Source organism: Lampris incognitus, chromosome 5 (genome assembly GCF_029633865.1).
Source record: "Lampris incognitus isolate fLamInc1 chromosome 5, fLamInc1.hap2, whole genome shotgun sequence".
Taxonomy (NCBI): Eukaryota; Metazoa; Chordata; class Actinopteri; order Lampriformes; family Lampridae; genus Lampris; species Lampris incognitus.
Window position 1 is genome coordinate 69,113,731 of NC_079215.1, and position 19,801 is coordinate 69,133,531.

General features: G+C 42.0%; 1 protein-coding gene across 1 annotated transcript in view; it reads left to right on the forward strand.

Annotated features, from left to right (window-relative positions):
* aars2 (alanyl-tRNA synthetase 2, mitochondrial (putative)) overlaps nt 1-19,801 on the forward strand; it is a 63,037-nt gene that overhangs the window by 41,459 nt on the left and 1,777 nt on the right. Inside the window, exons 11-21 of the mRNA XM_056280796.1 lie at nt 1,663-1,807; nt 3,110-3,279; nt 4,172-4,285; nt 6,216-6,356; nt 6,917-7,054; nt 10,232-10,335; nt 10,859-10,967; nt 13,248-13,373; nt 15,984-16,094; nt 16,543-16,626; nt 17,841-17,954. Coding sequence (XP_056136771.1) covers nt 1,663-1,807; nt 3,110-3,279; nt 4,172-4,285; nt 6,216-6,356; nt 6,917-7,054; nt 10,232-10,335; nt 10,859-10,967; nt 13,248-13,373; nt 15,984-16,094; nt 16,543-16,626; nt 17,841-17,954 — 1,356 coding nt within the window. The remainder of the gene's footprint in view (nt 1-1,662; nt 1,808-3,109; nt 3,280-4,171; nt 4,286-6,215; nt 6,357-6,916; nt 7,055-10,231; nt 10,336-10,858; nt 10,968-13,247; nt 13,374-15,983; nt 16,095-16,542; nt 16,627-17,840; nt 17,955-19,801) is intronic.

Consider the following 19,801-nt stretch of genomic DNA (forward strand, 5'->3'; position numbering starts at 1 on the left):
ATTACCAGTATTTAGTATTAGCTCTGAACAAAGTTCTGAGTATTACCAGTATTTAGTATTAGCTCTGAACAAAGTTCTGAGTATTACCAGTATTTAGTATTAGCTGCTGAGTAAAGTTCTGAGTATTACCAGTATTTAGTATTAGCTCTGAACAAAGTTCTGAATATTACCAGTATTTAGTATTAGCTCCTGAGCAGGAATGAGATCAGGATCTGGGAATTATGTGCAAAACCAGACCGTTACCAATGGAATAAAAATCAGAATCCAGAACTTAAGTTGCAACAGTGATGTAACCCTGTTGAAATGTATTCATTATTATAAGATATAATTTTGAGTAAATAATTTCATAGTTTAATAAATAGAATTTACGGTTACATTGTTAAGATTCATTGACCAACAAGGAATGATTATGATTTTGCTCAGTGAGAGAAGTGCATATTGGGTAATGTTCATGTTTTACTGAATACAGCATCTAAAAATGTTAAATATTTGTTGTGTAATAATACATGTGAAAATGCTTTAGAAATGCCTGTAAGAAGAGGAAGAAAGAGGTACACAGATGTTTTGTGAAGTTAGTTTTTTTTTAACTCTGGTGAATGAGCCAATCACATTGGAGGTCAAAGGGCGAGGGAGGGGGTGGAGAGGGAGCGACGCAGGAGTAAGAGGGAAGAAGCGTGTTGTCTGCTGAAAAGAAAAACACGAGATGTTACGTTAATGTGTACCCCATTTGTAGTGAAAGTGTGCAACCAGCCAGGACTCTTATACTGAACTTTAACGGGGATATTTCTGTCCGTTTTGAGTGAACTACTCAGCACAAGAAGACCGAAGTTGGCTGCTGACTTAGTGGCTAGTGCTTTTGCATGGACTTTGCTAACAAGCTAGTGACCAGCGACCTCGACTAGCAAAGCCTGTGTGGAACTGCGACACGGACGACGAACAAAGACCCCGACGGAGCCGGATAGCGTTGCCGAGTGGTGGACTTTGCCGAGATCGTCAGCATCGTGAATCTTCTGGTCATATCTCCTCCTGCTGCCGCCGCCTTGGACCTTGTGTATTGGCGGCTACATTCCATTGAGGGAAGGTACCGTTCTTTTGTTTTTGCCTGGATGGGGAAGCAGCCATTTTGTTTTGCCTGCGAGGTGAAGCAGCCATTTTGTTTAAGGCTACAACGTTCACAAGCTACACTCAGGCCTGCATCATTTGAACTGGGTATTTGAAAGTAGGCTAGGTTACTGCCGGCTATTTTTTTTCCTTGGGCCCTTATGTTTCAATGTGTATGTGTATGTATTTGACTGGGAGATTTCAAAAGATATTTGAAAACGAAGCATTTACATACTGAACAATATTTTCTAAGTAAATATTTTAAACTTCTTATAACACAGTGGTGTTGAATGATTACTTTTGATATTTTAAGTTAATTAAGAAAAAGAGTATTGCATATAGCCTACTAAGTAGTGATTACCCACATACAAGTTAAACACTGATATGTTTATTAGTGAAACCCCACTTATTTGATTAGATGTTTTAAAGAACACAGGATAGCCACCTCTCACTATAGCCAAACCCGCTAGAGAGGCGCTAAAGTGAGTAAGAACTAAATCTCTCTCTCCCTCTCCCTCTCCCTCCCTACTCCCCCCCCCCCCCCAACCACACACACACCAGCGTCGATCAGAGCTCCAGCTCTCTGAGATGGAGAACCAGTTGAGGTTGGACGTCCACAGCCTGGCATTGCTGCAGAGCAGAGCGGTCCCTCAGACAGACGACAGTCCTAAATACCAATACAGCCTTGACGCCCACAACCAATATGGTACCCCCCCCCCGTTTTGATCTTTTGGCTATATTACACCCAATCAAACTTGGTTAGTTTCTTTATATTGGTCTTGCTCTCCGTCTGCACCAGCTGTCATAAAGGTGTTATGAACGCCCCACGGTGGTGTGTCTGTATGTTGTCAACTGACATTCAAAACTTAAAACGGCAAGACGCGTCTTAAGAAGGTGACAAAAAAAAACAGCCCAACAGACACTTCTGTAATGTCAGTGTATCACAAGGTGGTAGAAACCCAGCTACTTGTATTCATAAGGTGGTAGAAACCCAGCTACTTTTATTCATGAGGTGGTAGAAACCCAGTTACTTTTATTCATGAGGTGGTAGAAACCCAGTTACTTTTATTCATGAGGTGGTAGAAACCCAGCTACTTTTATTCATGAGGTGGTAGAAACCCAGCTACTTTTATTCATGAGGTGGTAGAAACCCAGCTACTTTTATTCATAAGGTGGTAGAAACCCAGCTACTTGTATTCATGAGGTGGTAGAAACCCAGCTACTTTTATTCATGAGGTGGTAGAAACCCAGCTACTTTTATTCATGAGGTGGTAGAAACCCAGCTACTTTTATTCATAAGGTGGTAGAAACCCAGCTACTTTATTCACTAGGTGGTAGAAACCCAGCTACTTTTATTCATGAGGTGGTAGAAACCCAGCTACTTTTATTCATAAGGTGGTAGAAACCCAGCTACTTTTATTCATGAGGTGGTAGAAACCCAGCTACTTTTTTTCACAAGGTGGTAGAAACCCAGCTACTTTTATTCATGAGGTGGTAGAAACCCAGCTACTTTTATTCATAAGGTGGTAGAAACCCAGCTACTTTTATTCACTAGGTGGTAGAAACCGAGATACTTTTAACATGAATAAATGTGATGAGACACTTAAAAATCATTTGAAGGAATACAACAAGTTCATTTTGTTAGTATTTGAAGTGTTCTTTCTTTTTGGTCAGAGTTTTTATATCAATAAAAACTGTTGTATTTTACATTATTTAGTCTACACAGTTTATTGAAAAAAATAACACACAGCAAAAAGGATGGATGGACAGATATTTTTCATTTTGACCATCTGTTTGCATCGCTGTGCAGGAAGCGATTATAAGTAAGTGAGTCAGATTGTATGAGAGGACCAAAGTTTAATAAGTAGTTTTTTGTCTGTAGGTGCCTTTGAGTTTGGCCTGCACCACATCACTACTAAATACAGAATATGAGAAGAGATCCATATGTGTTATATTGAATATCCACTCCTGGAAACTACTCCATGTCCTCTTGTTTTTGGTCTTCCAGTGTTCCCGTCCTGCCAAGCCAGCATCCAGGCTCTGTACAGCGGACAAACTCTGGTGTCAGAGGTCACCAGGGGTCAGAGTTGTGGGGTCATTCTGGACCGTACCTGCTTCTACTCTGAGCAGGGGGGGCAGTCACATGATCAGGGCTATTTCATCAGAGATGGAGAGCAGGTCAGACTTCACACATTTTACTTTAGCTGGCTAGTTAGTTTGCTAGTTCGTCAGCTAGTTAGTTGGCTAGTTCGTCAGCTACTTAGTTGGCTAGTTACCTGGCTAGTTAGTTGGCTAGTTAGCCAGCTACTTAGTTGGGTGGTTGGTATACAATAGTTATTAGACAAGGAGGGTAGAAACTATATAAGACAGGACACCAACCTCTTGCTGCTGTTGCTGTCTAGCTTCCCAGCTAGATATTGTGGAACAGAAGCACACCTCCACATGATAGTTGATTACCTGGTAAACTGACTCCAAATGGAAGATGTGAATGGAAACATGGCGCGTTTGGAACAGGGTGGGTGGATTAGAATCTGTGACCAAGGAAACATAGACCCTAACAAACACAAGTAGACTGTTGTGGTTCTTGTTCCCTGGCAGAAGAAAAGAAAATGCTCTCTCTGGGCTGTGGGTTCACAGTATTACTGACTTAACGTTAGGAAAGTACATGGGTTGAACCGCCACCTCATCTGAAGCTGTGTACAAGGGAAATGAGGTATCTGCATTTTTGAAAAGAGCAGAGCTCCACCGCCCTGCTTCAAAAAAATCAGAATGTTTTCAACTTCTGATGCTTGTAAAAATACAGATCAACATTCCATAGAAAAGACAGACAGCTCTCTGTTCTCTCCATCTGTCAAAATATCAGTTCAGAGACAATGCATTGGCTCAATCTGTTTAGATGGACACAAATTCTGTCCCCTTAAAAACTATAGGTCTGCTTATACTTACCCAGTCCACCTTGGTTTATCTGTTTAGTTGCTCTGTCATCATAGACCTCTGTCTATCTGTCTGTCTGTCTGTCTCTCTCTCTCTCTCTCTCTCTCTCTCTCTCTCTCTGTCTGTCTGTCTGTAGGAGGTGCTGCATCCTGTGGAGATGGTATCTCTAGCAGGGGGATATGTGGTTCACCAGGTGACGGCTGCTGACACTCTTAGGATAGGAGACTCGGTTCTGCTCCACCTGGATCAGGTACTGGTTCTGATGCAACCATCACAGTGTTTGATTCTTCTTGTTGAGTTTTTGAAGAACAACAGCCTGTAGAGAGAACCAGGTAGTGCATTTATTTATTTTCAATAATGTTTTATTGGAAGGAACATTGCATGTACAAAAAAAAGAAGAAGATACAAATGCAATGGAAATGGAAATGCCCCCTCCCACCCAACCCTCACCCACCACCAAAGCAAAAATAAATAAATAAAAATAAACGTTTATTACAGTAATAACAATTATAAGATAAATCAGCTCTGTGATGGACTGGCTGCCTGTCCAGGGTGTGTCCCCGCCTGCCGCCCAATGACTGCTGGGATAGACTCCTGCATCCCTGTGACCCTAACAGCTGACTCGGGTTATACTTAAAAAATAAATGTCAGTTTTGTCAATTAAATGCTCCATTTTTTATTAGAATTATTTTAACGCATTCATATGGTAGCTTGTGTACTTTAGATCAGGGCAAAACAAGTCCCGCTTAAACCCATGAAATGTACAGACCCTGAACACAGCAAAATGCCAGAACTCTGAAGGGAGCACATTCATTTTCTCTCCACTGTATATGTGTTCAGTATATTTATTCTATGTGTGTTCAGTATATTTATTCTATGTGTGTTCAGTAGATTTATTCTGTGTTCAGTAGATTTATTCTATATGTGTGTTCAGTAGATTTATTCTGTCTGATCAGTATATTTATTCCCAATGTGTTCAATATATTTATTCTATATGTGTTCAGTAGATTTATTCTATCTGTGTTCAGTAGATTTATTCTGTGTCCAGTAGATTTAGTCTATATGTGTTCGGTAGATTTATTCCGTATGTTCAGTAGATTTATTATTTGTGTTCAGTAGATTTATTCTATGTGTTCAGTAGATTTATTCCGTATGTTCAGTAGCTTTATTATTTGTGTTCAGTAGATTTATTCCGCGTGTTCAGTGGATTTATTATTTGTGTTCAGTAGATTATTCTATATGTTCAGTATATTTATTCTGTGTTCAGTAGATTCATTCTATATGTGTTCAGTAGATGTATTTTATGTGTTCAGTAGATGCATTCTTTGTGTTCAGTAGATTTATTCTATGTGTTCAGTAGATTTATTCTGCGTGTGTTCAGTAGGTGTATTCTGTGTGTTCAGTAGATTTATTCTATATGTGTTCAGTGGGTGTGTTCTACGTGTGTTCAGTAGGTGTATTCTAGTATGTGTTCAGTTGGTGTATTCTATGTGTGTTCAGTTGGTGTATTCTATGTGTTCAGTAGATTCTGCGTGTGTTCAGTAGGTGTATTCTAGTATGTGTTCAGTTGGTGTATTCTATGTGTTCAGTAGATTTATTCTGTGTCTGTTCAGTAGGCGTATTCTATGTGTGTTCAGTAGACATGAGACGTAGCAGGTCAGGTGTCAGTAGTAACATGCTGGTCATAGGAGGAATAATGGTTGGTTTGATCCTTCATGGGGGGCAGGAAGCTGAACACCGAGTTTTTAATTTTTTACATTAAACTTTAATTATTTGTTGATTTAATTGAACAAAATGACACATGGTCAGTGAACTTCTTTGATTTCATTGTCAAGCCCCTGATGTTAGGTCCCCCTCCTCCCATGCTGGTAACAGCGAGTGAGTTCCTCCCTTGGCCACATAAAGGAACTGTGAAGCTGAACATGCGTATTTTAAGGGATTTCTTTCATGTGGTGAATCTGTTTATCCTAATGATGGAGAAAATAAGTTTTGATGTCATGCGCCAGTTGAGGAATTGAGTGTTTCCTAGATGGCTTGGTGATTAGAGAAGTCACCCTGTAACCAGTATGACTGGTGCAGTCCCCACAGCGGTGCCTGTTGCGGTGTCTTTGAGCAAGACACTGGTCTCTCGCTTCATTGAAGACTAGTCAGTGTAAATGTGAATGCTGTTGTCTCTCCAGGGCCAGCGGCTGGCCTGCATGGTGAAACACACCGCCACCCACCTCCTGAGCTGGGCCCTGCGGGGTCTGCTGGGCCCCAGCACCGAGCAGAGAGGCTCCCACGTCACAGCAGACCGCCTCCGCTTCGATTTCAGTGTCAAGGTACAACATGTACTTCTCTGCACAGAGATTTGTGTTTACAGAATGATGTCAAGAAAGATGTAGCCAGTGGTTGTGTAGTATTTGTGAAACACAAGTCTTGTTTCATTAAGGACTCAAGTTACGTGTCACCCTTTACAAAACATTCCAGACATCAGAATCAACTTTACTGGCCAAGTGTGCCCATGCACTCAAGCACTTTGACTGCAGTTCACAGCAGCTTCTAGCACTTTCAGACATCTCTCAAACAAACAAACAACAAACAAGGCATTGGGGCAAGTATTCCACCTTAATTCCACCTTAGTTCTGTAGGGAACTTGTTGCAAACCTAAAAGTCAAACATGTGAGGAAGATTCTATGATATTGAGAAGGTGAATACTCCCTCCATGTCCTGATGTGGTTGGCCAGTTTAAAGTACGAATAAAGTTTGTATCTGGGAGCACGTGGCAGTAGATAGGTGTCAGGTTTTGGGAGTGCTAGTTAGACTGGGGTCAGTAATGTGATGACCGTCTCGGGCTTCAGTCCTCATGTTGCTTGGTTTTATTCTTAACTTTATTCTTCAGGCTTCTCTGAGCATCTCCCAACTTAAGCAGTTGGACTGCTTTGTCCAGGACGTCGTCACAGAAAACCAAACAGTCTATGTAGAGGAGATTCCTCTGGACCGGGCCAGCACCATCCCCGGTCTCAGGACCATAGATGAGGTGAACGCCGTCTTCAGCACACTTCATTTGTTTTCCAGCACCATAACATTTTCCAGCACAAATGAAGTTTTCCAGCACCATAACCTTCTGTTGATATCCGCTGTTTTATCTTCTGTTTCCAACCATTGTCTCATTTATAATACCACTACCATCACCACTACTACTACTACTACTACCACCACCACCACTACTACTACTACTGCTGCTGCTGCTACTATTACTACTGCTACGACTGCTAATACCACTACTACTACTATTACTGCTACTACTAATACTACCACTACTACTACTACTATTACTACCACTACTGCCACTACTACCACCACCACTACTACTACTACCATTACTGCTACTGCTACTACTACTACTACTACTACTACCACTACTACTACTACTACTACTACTACTACTTTTGGCTGCTCCTGTTAGGGGGCGCCACAGCGGATCATCCGTTTCCATCTCTTCCTGTCCTCTGCATCTTCCTCTGTCACACCAGCCACCTGCATGTCCTCCCTCACCACATCCATAAACCTCCTCTTTGGCCTTCCTCTTCTCCTCTTCCCTGGCAGCTCCTTATTCAGCATCCTTCTCCCAATATACCCAGCATCTCTCCTCCACACATGTCCAAACCATCTCCATCTTGTCTCTATTACTTTGTCTCCAAACCGTCCAACCTGAGCGGTCCCTCTAACATACTCATTCCTATTCCCGTCCTTCTTCATCACTCCCAATGAAAATCTTATCATCTTCACCTCTGCCACCTCCAGCTCCACCTCCTGTCTTTTCATCGTTGTCTCCAAACCATACAACATAGCTGGTCTCACAACCATCTTGTAAACCTTCCCTTTAACTCTTGCTGGTACCCTTCTGTCACACATCACTCCTGACACTCTTCTCCACCCCCTCCACCCTGCCTGCACTCTCTTCTTCAGGTCTCTTCTGCACTCCCCGTTGCTTTGGACAGTTGACCCCAAGTATTTAAACTCATACACCTTCATCACCTCCACTCCTTGCATCTTCGCCATTCCACTGCCCTCCTCTCATTCATGGATAGGTATTCCGTCTTGCTGCTACTGACTTTCATTCCTCTTCTCTCCAGTGCACACACACACACACACATATATATATAATCCACATATATGTAATCCAGTGAGTCGAGTAAATTGTTTATGAGACAGTACAAGCCTGTTTCATGCCATAAGCAATCATCAGTTGTCAGTAATAATTATTATTATTGACAGCTGATGATTGCTTATGGCATGAAACAGGCTTGTAGTCTCATAAACAATTTACTTGACTAACTGGAGTATTTAGCTCCTTATTTGTTGAGCACTTTCCCTACCGTTGAGTGTTTCTTTTAACAAAGTTATGTGTATATATATATATATATATATATATATATATATATATATATAGTGATACCTGTTGACTCTGATGTTCTGGGACTACAAACCAGGTGTAGCAGGACTACAAACAAGGTGTAGGAGGACTACAAACCAGGTGTAGCAGCCATTGTGGCTGGTATGCTGTCAGCTCAGCAGCAAACAGTTCCCACCCTTGTAAAAATGGATCGTGGGACCAAAGCTAACACAGACAGTCTGATGTAGTACAAACTACATCACACTGTATGGAACACTGTTGTACAGTCATGTTGGTTGTCATGGACACATCAGCATCACTGTTGTACAGTCATATTGGTTGTCATGGATACATCAGCATCACGTCTCAATCTTTTCCAACATGTACGTGTTTAGTGCTGCACCAGTGTTGGTCTTATCTGGTCAAAACAGTTCAATAGCTGTGTACAGAGACAGGAGAGTGTCTCCAACTGTGGTGAAGGTGCCTGGTGGTGTTATAATAATAATAATAATCGTTACAGGACCTGACTCCATCACACACATGGAGAACATAAACATTTGTTAAGAGAGAAATGCTATGGATTGCAGCTTTGAGACATTAACTAATCCACAAGTGTCTAAGGAGTTTCTCAGGACAAGACACCCTGGTGCTGCTGGGTTTCTGTTCTGACACGTGTCGGGCTGTGCAGGAGGGCGGTGTTAGAGCTGACACGCCAGGTTGATGTGATGACCTACCTGACAGAAGAGAAACACAGTGGTGCTGCTGCAGGACGAGACGCCCTGATGCTGCTGGGTTTCTGTTCTGACACGTGTCGGGCTGTGCAGGAGGGCGGTGTTAGAGCTGACACGCCAGGTTGATGTGATGACCTACCTGACAGAACAGAAACACAGTGGTGCTGCTGCAGGACGAGACACCCTGATGCTGCTGGGTTTCTGTTCTGACACGTGTCGGGCTGTGCAGGAGGGCGGTGTTAGAGCTGACACGCCAGGTTGATGTGATGACCTACCTGACAGAACAGAAACGCAGCGGTTCTGCTGCAGGACGAGACACCCTGGTGCTGCTGGGTTTCTGTTCTGACACGTGTCGGGCTGTGCAGGAGGGCGGTGTTAGAGCTGACACGCCAGGTTGATGTGATGACCTACCTGACAGAACAGAAACGCAGCGGTTCTGCTGCAGGACGAGACACCCTGGTGCTGCTGGGTTTCTGTTCTGACACGTGTCGGGCTGTGCAGGAGGGCGGTGTTAGAGCTGACACGCCAGGTTGATGTGATGACCTACCTGACAGAACAGAAACGCAGCGGTTCTGCTGCAGGACGAGACACCCTGGTGCTGCTGGGTTTCTGTTCTGACACGTGTCGGGCTGTGCAGGAGGGCGGTGTTAGAGCTGACACGCCAGGTTGATGTGATGACCTACCTGACAGAACAGAAACGCAGCGGTTCTGCTGCAGGACGAGACACCCTGGTGCTGCTGGGTTTCTGTTCTGACACGTGTCGGGCTGTGCAGGAGGGCGGTGTTAGAGCTGACACGCCAGGTTGATGTGATGACCTATCTGACAGAACAGAAACGCAGCGGTTCTGCTGCAGGACGAGACACCCTGATGCTGCTGGGTTTCTGTTCTGACACGTGTCGGGCTGTGCAGGAGGGCGGTGTTAGAGCTGACACGCCAGGTTGATGTGATGACCTACCTGACAGAACAGAAACACAGTGGTGCTGCTGCAGGAACTGCTGTTGGGAACCAATACGACCACTGTGTGACATGTCCACTGAAGGACAGGATGGTTCCTGTTCACTGCTGACCTTTGACCTGTTGACCCCAGGTGTACCCTGACCCGGTGAGGGTGGTGTCTGTTGGGGTGCCAATCTCAGAACTACTGGACAGCAGGACAGACAGACAGACGTCTGTGGAGCTGTGCTGTGGAACGTAAGACCTTCTTTCATCACATGAGCACCATGTCCACAGGAAGTTGACATGCATACAGGCATTCTGATTGGTCAGAGAGGTTGTGAGTATACACATCATGGTCAGCTGTCTGTCATTAAAACAGAGCTGGTTTCCATGGAAACCTCTGTGGTAGGACCCAAGTGTTAGTGTGGAGACTGTTTTCAGAACCAACGAATAGCAGTTCTATGTGTTTTATTAAGAACAGGAAGAAGAACCTGATGTGCCAAACATGTTCTGGTACTTGTCCAGTACTGATCATGAATGTTTCACTTGTGACCACAGTAAAACCAGTGCAGCAGAAAGCTCTCTCTCTCTCTCTTTCTCTCTCTGTCTTACTTGCTCTCTCTGTTTCTGTCTCTCTCTCGCTCAAATTCAAAATCGCTTTATTGGAGAGAGACAGAGAGAGAGAGAGAGAGAGAGTGAAAGACAGAGAGAGAGTCTTTCTCTCTCTCTATCTCTCACACACACTCTCTCTCTCACACTCTTTCTTTCTGCTGTCTAGACATCTACTAAGGACAGGGGCAATTGAGGACCTGGTGGTTGTGTCAGAGAGACAGAGGTTGAAGGGAGTCAGTCGCATTGTGGCTGTTACTGGAGATCAAGCCAGACAGGTGAGTCCGAAATCTGGTCCATATATGATCAATACACTGTACTAATACACGATCAATACACTGTACCAATACACAATCATTACACTGTACCAATACATGATTAATACACTGTACCAATACATGATCACTACACTGTACCAATACATGATCAATACAATGTACCAATACACGAGCAATACACGATCATCACACTGTACCAATACATGATCACTACACTGTACCAATACATGATCAATACATGAGCAATACACTGTACCAATACGTGATCACTACACTGTACCAATACATGATTAATACACTGTACCAATACATGATCACTACACTGTACCAATACATGAGCAATACACTGTACCAATACATGATCACTACACTGTACCAATACATGATTAATACACTGTACCAATACATGATTAATACACTGTACCAATACATGATCACTACACTGTACCAATACATGATCACTGCACTGTACCAATACATGATTAATTCACTGTACCAATACACGATCACTAAACTGTACCAATACACGAGCAATACACTGTACCAATACACGATCACTACACTGTACCAATACATGATTAACACACTGTACCAATACATGATTAACACACTGTACCAATACATGATCACCACACTGTACCAATACATGAGCAATACACTGTACCAATACATGATCAATACACTGTACCAATACATGATTAATACACTCTACCAATACATGATCAATACACTGTACCAATACATGATTAATACACTGTACCAATACACAATCACTAAACTGTACCAATACACGATCACTATACTGTACCAATACATGATTAATACACTGTACCAATACACGATCACTACACTGTACCAATACATGATTAATACACTGTACCAATACATGATTAATACACTGTACCAATACATGATCACTATACTGTACCAATACATGATTAATACACTGTACCAATACATGATCACTACACTGTACCAATACATGATTAATACACTGTACCAATACACGATCACTACACTGTACCAATACATGATCACTACACTGTACCAATACATGATTAATACACTGTACCAATAAATGATCACTACACTGTACCAATACGTGATTAATACACTGTACCAATACATGATCACTACACTGTACCAATACATGATCACTATACTGTACCAATACATGATTAATACACTGTACCAATACATGATTAACACACTACCAATACACGATCACTATACTGTACCAATGCACGATCACTACACTGTACCAATGCATGATCACTACGCTGTACCAATACATGATTAATACACTGTACCAATACACGATCACTACACTGTACCAATACATGATTAATACACTGTACCAATACACGATCACTACACTGTACCAATACATGATTAATACACTGTACCAATACATGATTAATACACTGTACCAATACATGATCACTATACTGTACCAATACATGATCAATACACTGTACCAATACATGATTAATTCACTGTACCAATACATGATCACTACACTGTACCAATACATGATTAATACATTGTACCAATACACGATCACTACACTGTACCAATACATGATTAATACACTGTACCAATACATGATCACTATACTGTACCAATACATGATTAGTACACTGTACCAATACATGATTAACACACTGTACCAATACACGATCACTACACTGTACCAATGCACGATCACTACACTGTACCAATGCATGATCACTACACTGTACCAATACATGATTAATACACTGTACCAATACACGATCACTACACTGTACCAATACATGATTAATACACTGTACCAATACACGATCACTACACTGTACCAATACATGATTAATACACTGTACCAATACATGATCACTATACTGTACCAATACATGATTAATACACTGTACCAATACATGATTAATACACTGTACCAATACATGATCACTATACTGTACCAATACATGATTAATACACTGTACCAATACATGATTAATACACTGTACCAATACATGATCACTATACTGTACCAATACATGATTAATACATTGTACCAATACATGATTAATACACCGTACCAATACATGATCACTACACTGTCTGTATATGATTACTGTACCTGGTGTGGACAGGAGAGTTACTCTGTCTGTGCAGTTGCAGTGTAAATATGGTTGTTCCAGGCATGAAGACTGAACAGACATCAGCAGCGAGACTGTTCTGCTTCAACTCATGCTCAGTGTAAACAGTGTTGTCATGCCGTATGTCGGTTTGTGTTTCCAGGCCCGGGAAGTCGGCCAGGCATTAACCCAGGACGTGGAATCTCTGTCAGCCAGAATAAAGGCCTCCATCTCCTCCTGCCTCCCCTCCGCACAGCAGCTGGCCAAGGAGGTGGGCGTCCTGTCGGATGTGAGTACAGAGTCTTCCCTGGACAGCACGTCCTCCATGATGGTGTGTCAGTAGATGACACATCCCAGCTGTCTTTAACACGCTAAATGATGAACATGTTAGTTTATTCAGAGTGAGCATTCACACAGGAAACCAGTTCAAACTACCAGCTATCAATCTGATTATTAATCCATGTTTTAATCCAGCTATCAATATGATTATTAATCCGTGTTTTAATCCAGCTATCAATCTGAGTTATTAATCCATGTTTTAATCCAGCTATCAATCTGAGTTATTAATCCATGTTTTAATCCAGCTATCAATCTGAGTTATTAATCCATGTTTTAATCCAGCTATCAATCTGAGTTATTAATCCATGTTTTAATCCAGCTATCAATCTGATTATCAATCCATGTTTTAATCCAGCTGTCAATCTGATTATCAATACATGTTTTAATCCAGCTGTCAATCTGATTATTAAACCATGTTTTAATCCAGCTATCAATCTGGATTATAATCCATGTTTTAATCCATACAGCAGTGGTTCACAACCTGTGCATTTGATTTATAGGATGACAAAACCAACATTTCTGATATAGAAACACAGAATCACTTCTCTAGTCTGTAATACATGATCTCCTCTTATGAAATGTATATCTACATATCTATATTCATTTATATCTACATATCTATATTCATGACTATGAGGACCACAATGGAAGTAAAATAAGCCTTCGGGCATTATTGTGTTTTCATACTCGGTACTCTTTATTGTATGTAATGACTGCAGTTCAGAACAGAATCATGTTTATTGGCGATGTAGGTTTGCACATACATGGAATGTGACTCTGGTGTCGTGGCTCTCTCAGTGTACTGAACATAGAATAACAACACTACAACGCAACAGTCTTCACATATATACACAAGGACTGATTTATACAGGTGAAATAAGAGGTGATAAAGTGCAGTGGTGCAGAGAATATATCAGAGATGCTGAAATACATGTTAGCAGCTTACTGACATACATGCCTGAGGTAGATGTACATGACAGAGTGTACCAGTATACGTACAATGTACAGTACTGTATATACAACATGTACAGTACAGTATATACAACATGTACAATAGAGTATATACTACATGGTTGGATTTATTTGACACTGTTAAGTGTTCATTTGAATGACAGCCTGCAGAAAGAAAGTGTTTTTATATCTGGTTGTTTTGGGGTACAGTGCTCTGTAGCGCCTGTCAGAGGGGAGGAGTTGGAACAGGTTGTGACCAGGGTGTGATGGGTCTGCAGTGATGTTGCCTGCCCGTTTCCTGAGTCTGGAGGTGTGTAAGTCCTGAATGGAGGGCAGGTTGGCACCAGTGATTTTCTCTGCAGACTTAACTGACCGTTGTGGTCTGTCCCTGTCCTGTTTGGTGGCTGATCCATACCAGACAGTGATGGATGTGCAGAGGACAGACTGGATTATTGAATCAGCAGTCCCTGAAGAAGGTTGAACTTCCTGAGCTGGTGGAGAAAGTACATCCTCTGCTGGGCCTTTTTGATGATTGTGTCTATGTTGGATGCCACCTTAGGTCCTGGGAGACTTTGGAACCCAGAAATCTGTAGGTTTTCACTGTAGACACCGTGCTGTTGAGTAGGTTGTGGGGGGGGCAGTGTTGGGGGCTCCTCCTGAAGTCCACTGTCATCTCCACTGTTTTGAGCATATTCAGCTCCAGGTTGACCAGACCAGAGGGCCAGCTGATCAACCTTCCGTCTATATGCAGACTCGTCACCAACCTGGATAAGGCCAATGATGGTTGTGTCATCCGCAAATTTAAGGAGTTTAACAGATGGGTCTCCTGAGGGGCAGTAATTTGTGTAGAGGGTGAAGAGTAGAGGGGAGAGCACACATCCCTGGGGGATGCCAGTGCTGATTGTCCGGGTGCTGGATATGATTTTCCTCAGCCTTCCCAGCTGCCTCCTGCCTGTCAGGAAGTATTTAATCCACTGGCAGATGGGCTGCTACAGTGAGCTGGGTGAGTTTGGAGTGGAGGATATCTGGGATGATGATGTTGAACGCTGAGCTGAAGTCCACAAACAGGACCTGTGTGTATGTCCCTGGGGAGTCGAGGTGGTGGAAGATGTAGTGTAATCCCATGTTGACTGCATCCTCCACTGACCTGTTTGCTCGGTAGGCAAACTGCAGGGGGTCGAGCAGGGGGCCTGTGATGTCCTTCAGGTAGGCCAACACCAGTCTCTCGAAGGATTTCATGACTACAGATGTTAAAATTCATTGAACTATGTTTGAGAAGCACAAACGGAAACAGAAGCATTTAGAGGATGATCTTCAGGCGACGTCTGATTTGAACATTTAAAACAAGGAAGTCATTATGGTATCAGTAAACCACAAGTTCATTGTTAGCAAAGTAAATTTGTAATAATGGACTCCACTTTGATCACAGAAATCATTTGGTCTAAGCAAGTTTTTATTTTAAATGGTGTCCATCTGAATTTGGAATGAAACTGGTGTGTTTGATACCGTCAGGCTCAAAGCAGATCCTCAGTCAAAATATCTCTGATGCCTTCTATGTCCTCTAAAATCAGTTAACTGAGTTGGTTTCCTGCTGCCATCTCCTCTGCAGGCTGTCGACAACACTCCCATCCCTCAGTGGCAGAGAAGAGAACTTCAGAGTCTTCTTAAAGCTCTCCAGCGCAGCTCCAACACCACCATCCGCAAGCTGGAGACCAGAGAGGTGAGCTGGATGTCATCGATGGCCATTTAGTTTGTCCGGTGTTTGGTTCTGGATGTGATTCCATCTGCAAGAGTAAAACACTGGATTTCACTGAGGCCGAAAAACTGGCTTAGTTTTTTAGTGTCTGAATCATCAGTGAGATGCTTCACCAATTTTTCCCACTTAATTACAAAAAGATTTACTTGCATCATGAATGCTGAGTAATATAGACACAGTTAAATATTTCACTGGCACATATTTTGAATCAAATTTTCGGGGAAGCCATGCTTCTCATGTAGTCAGTGCAGTTGCCTCTGTTGTCTTTAGTCAGTGTGTTGGTTGATGTTGGCTGATCTTGGTTGATGTTGGTTGATGTTGGCTGATCTTGGTTGATGTTGGCTGATGTTGGTTAATGCTGGTTGATGTTGGCTTGTGTTGGCTGATGTTGATTTAGTTCTTCTGTCTTCAGGCTGCAGTCAAAGCTCAGTCACTGCTGGAGAAGAACGGAGACAAGACGCTGCTGGTGGACTCGGTGGACTTGGACTCTCTGTCTGTAGGTTGCACCTTCTGCTCATTTTTACCTACAATTCAAACTGTTGACCAGGACTATAACAAAAACTGTGACTTTATTTTCCCCACAGCAAAATGAATCTAAATAGAAAACAAAACACACATAATGTACAAAAAAGAATCTTTGTTGTGTGAGTCAGTCAGAACCATGTCAGACAGATACTATGCTGGAACTGGTTTTAATCAGTGGAGTAAACCTGCAGGTTCACCATGATGAGAACTATTAAAGACCAGACCACAAACCAGTTGATAATAAAAAAGTCCCCTTTCTAACCAAAAACTATGGTTGTGTAAATGTTCCTCATGTTTTTTGTGTCCAGAGGTGGATTAATCCACTTGTTCTGGTCACTGGACTATTTCCCCATCCATTAACACCATGTGTGTCCTCACATCCCACCAGACCAACAGTGAATTAAGCCTCCTACAGACTGTGTGATTTTAGCAGCCCTGTAAGTTTACTACAAGCCACACTGTGTGATGTGGATCTAATAAACTAGGGTACGACATCAAGTATGATGTGTGTAGACTGTACGATGATAACACTACTAAATCACAGGCCACGACACAAGTCCATAACAACGTCATCAGCGTGCGTGCCGCATCAGCCCGTGTCATCAATCTATGCAGCTGGTAGAGCAACATGACGCCAAGCAGGAATCGAGTCCTTTCAATAGTCGTTGCAGCTGGTTTTGTTGCTGGTTTTGTTGAGTCCATGACATTTGGGCCACAGATGCTAACAGTGTGTTTGTTTGTTTTTAGTGCCAGCAGAGATTGTGCGTGGTGTTGATCAGTGCGTCATGTCGTGCTGCATGTCTATTGGTTGGTCAGTAGATGTAGGTCGTAGCAGCAGTCACATTGTGAGATGGTCGTCCTACATTTCTGACACTGTCAGACTTTTGTCCCAGCTCATCTTTGGTCACAAGACCGTAATAACGGCCGTCTTTGAACCTGTCTCACAGTGCCATCTAGGGCCACGTAGGAGCACCGTTTTGGAGCCACAACTAAAGATATCACCACATGTAGTCATCTTTCATCTGAGATGGTCCACATCACACAGTCTGTAGGAGGCTTTAGCGGTTCCGTTGGTTGGAGGTTTGGTTCCTGGGGGGTTTCTGTTCTGAAGCTCTGTCATTTTAGCACACTGGAAGATGCTGTGAATGGAAGACTGTAAATGGAGAACTGTTGTATTTCCTTCAGGTTGTGATGAAGACGGTTAACCAGATCAGCGATAGAGCGCCAGCTAGCTTGGTGATGCTTCTTTCACACCAGCAGCCTTCTGGGAAAGTTCTCTGTGCCTGCCAGGTGCCAAAGGTAAACCAGCTGGTTAGTTATTACAGCTAGTTGACATTAACAGCTAGTTGACATCAACAGCTAATGAATGTTAAAGGACATTCAGGTTGATCATAGTTTCATAGGGACAGATTCTGAGTTGTTGTGATCTGGACGACAACATGTAATTTTAATCACTGCTGAACGACAACATGAAGGGAGTCCCCCAGAGTCTGCTGCTGCTCCTGAACATCTTCTTTAGGTGAGGTGTTATGGCCTGAAATGTCATGAGAGAAGAGGAGCAGCATCTCACTGCTGAGAATGACAGCAGAAGTTGCTCACATTGTCTCGCTCATGGCAGAGCGCCCCCGTCAGGTAGCCAAGCAGCCTGTTGGTCCTTCAGAAGGAAACACAGAGGATACAAAAAAAAAACTTGTTTCTTAGTAAGGAGGGGTTGAAATAGTAGTTGATAGTGGATAATTTGCATACTAATTGATAGTGATAATCATCTATTTAAAACATGTTTTCTCTCCTACCCTGGTCTCATGTTTGATGAAGTTCTTTTAGTAACACTTTTAGTCACGCTTTCATGTTTTCTCACTTTAAACTGTTGGTTCTGTATTTGTTTGTAAAGAACTTTGTGTTCTGGTTTTGAAAAGTATAATTGGAGTTTATTATTATCATTACTATTATTAATATTATCATTTATTATTTATTGTTATGTTCAGGGTAGCATCTTCCCAGAGGTGAAGGGTGTTTTACGGGGTGAAAGATCAGTAGAACAAAGAGCGGAAAGATCAGTAGAACAAAGTAAACAGGAGAAAGATCAGTAGAACAAAGTAAACAGGAGAAAGATCAGTAGAACAAAGTAAACAGCAGAAAGATCAGTAGAACAAAGTTAACAGGAGAAAGATCAGTAGAACAAAGTAAACAGTAGAAAGATCAGTAGAACAAAGTAAACAGGAGAAAGATCAGTAGAACAAAGTAAACAGGAGAAAGATCAGTAGAACAGTAGAACAAAGTAAACAGGAGAAAGATCAGTAGTACAAAGTAAACAGGAGAAAGACCAGTAGAACAAAGTAAACAGGAGAAAGATCAGTAGAACAAAGTAAACAGCAGAAAGATCAGTAGAACAAAGTAAACAGGAGAAAGATCAGTAGAACAAAGTAAACAGGAGAAAGATCAGTAGAACAAAGTAAACAGGAGAAAGGTCAGTAGAACAAAGTAAACAGGAGAAAGATCAGTAGAACAAAGTAAACCGGAGAAAGATCAGTAGAACAAAGTAAACAGGAGAAAGATCAGTAGAACAAAGTAAACAGCAGAAAGACCAGTAGAACAGTAGAACAAAGTAAACAGGAGAAAGACCAGTAGAACAAAGTAAAGAGCAGAAAGATCAGTAGAACAAAGTAAACAGCAGAAAGATCAGTAGAACAAAGTAAACAGGAGAAAGGTCAGTAGAACAAAGTAAACGGGAGAAAGATCAGTAGAAAAAGGTAAACAGCAGAAAGAGCAGTAGAACAAAGTAAAGAGCAGAAAGAGCAGTAGAACAAAGTAAAGAGCAGAAAGATCAGTAGAACAAAGTAAACAGGAGAAAGATCAGTAGAACAAAGTAAACAGCAGAAAGATCAGTAGAAAAAGGTAAACAGCAGAAAGAGCAGTAGAACAAAGTAAAGAGCAGAAAGATCAGTAGAATAAAAGTAAACAGCAGAAAGGTCAGTAGAACAGTAGAACAAAGTAAAGAGTAGAAAGATCAGTAGAACAAAGTAAAGAGCAGAAAGATCAGTAGAACAGTAGAACAAAGTAAAGAGCAGAAAGATCAGTAGAACAAAGTAAACAGCAGAAAGATCAGTAGAACAAAGTAAACAGGAGAAAGATCAGTAGAACAAAGT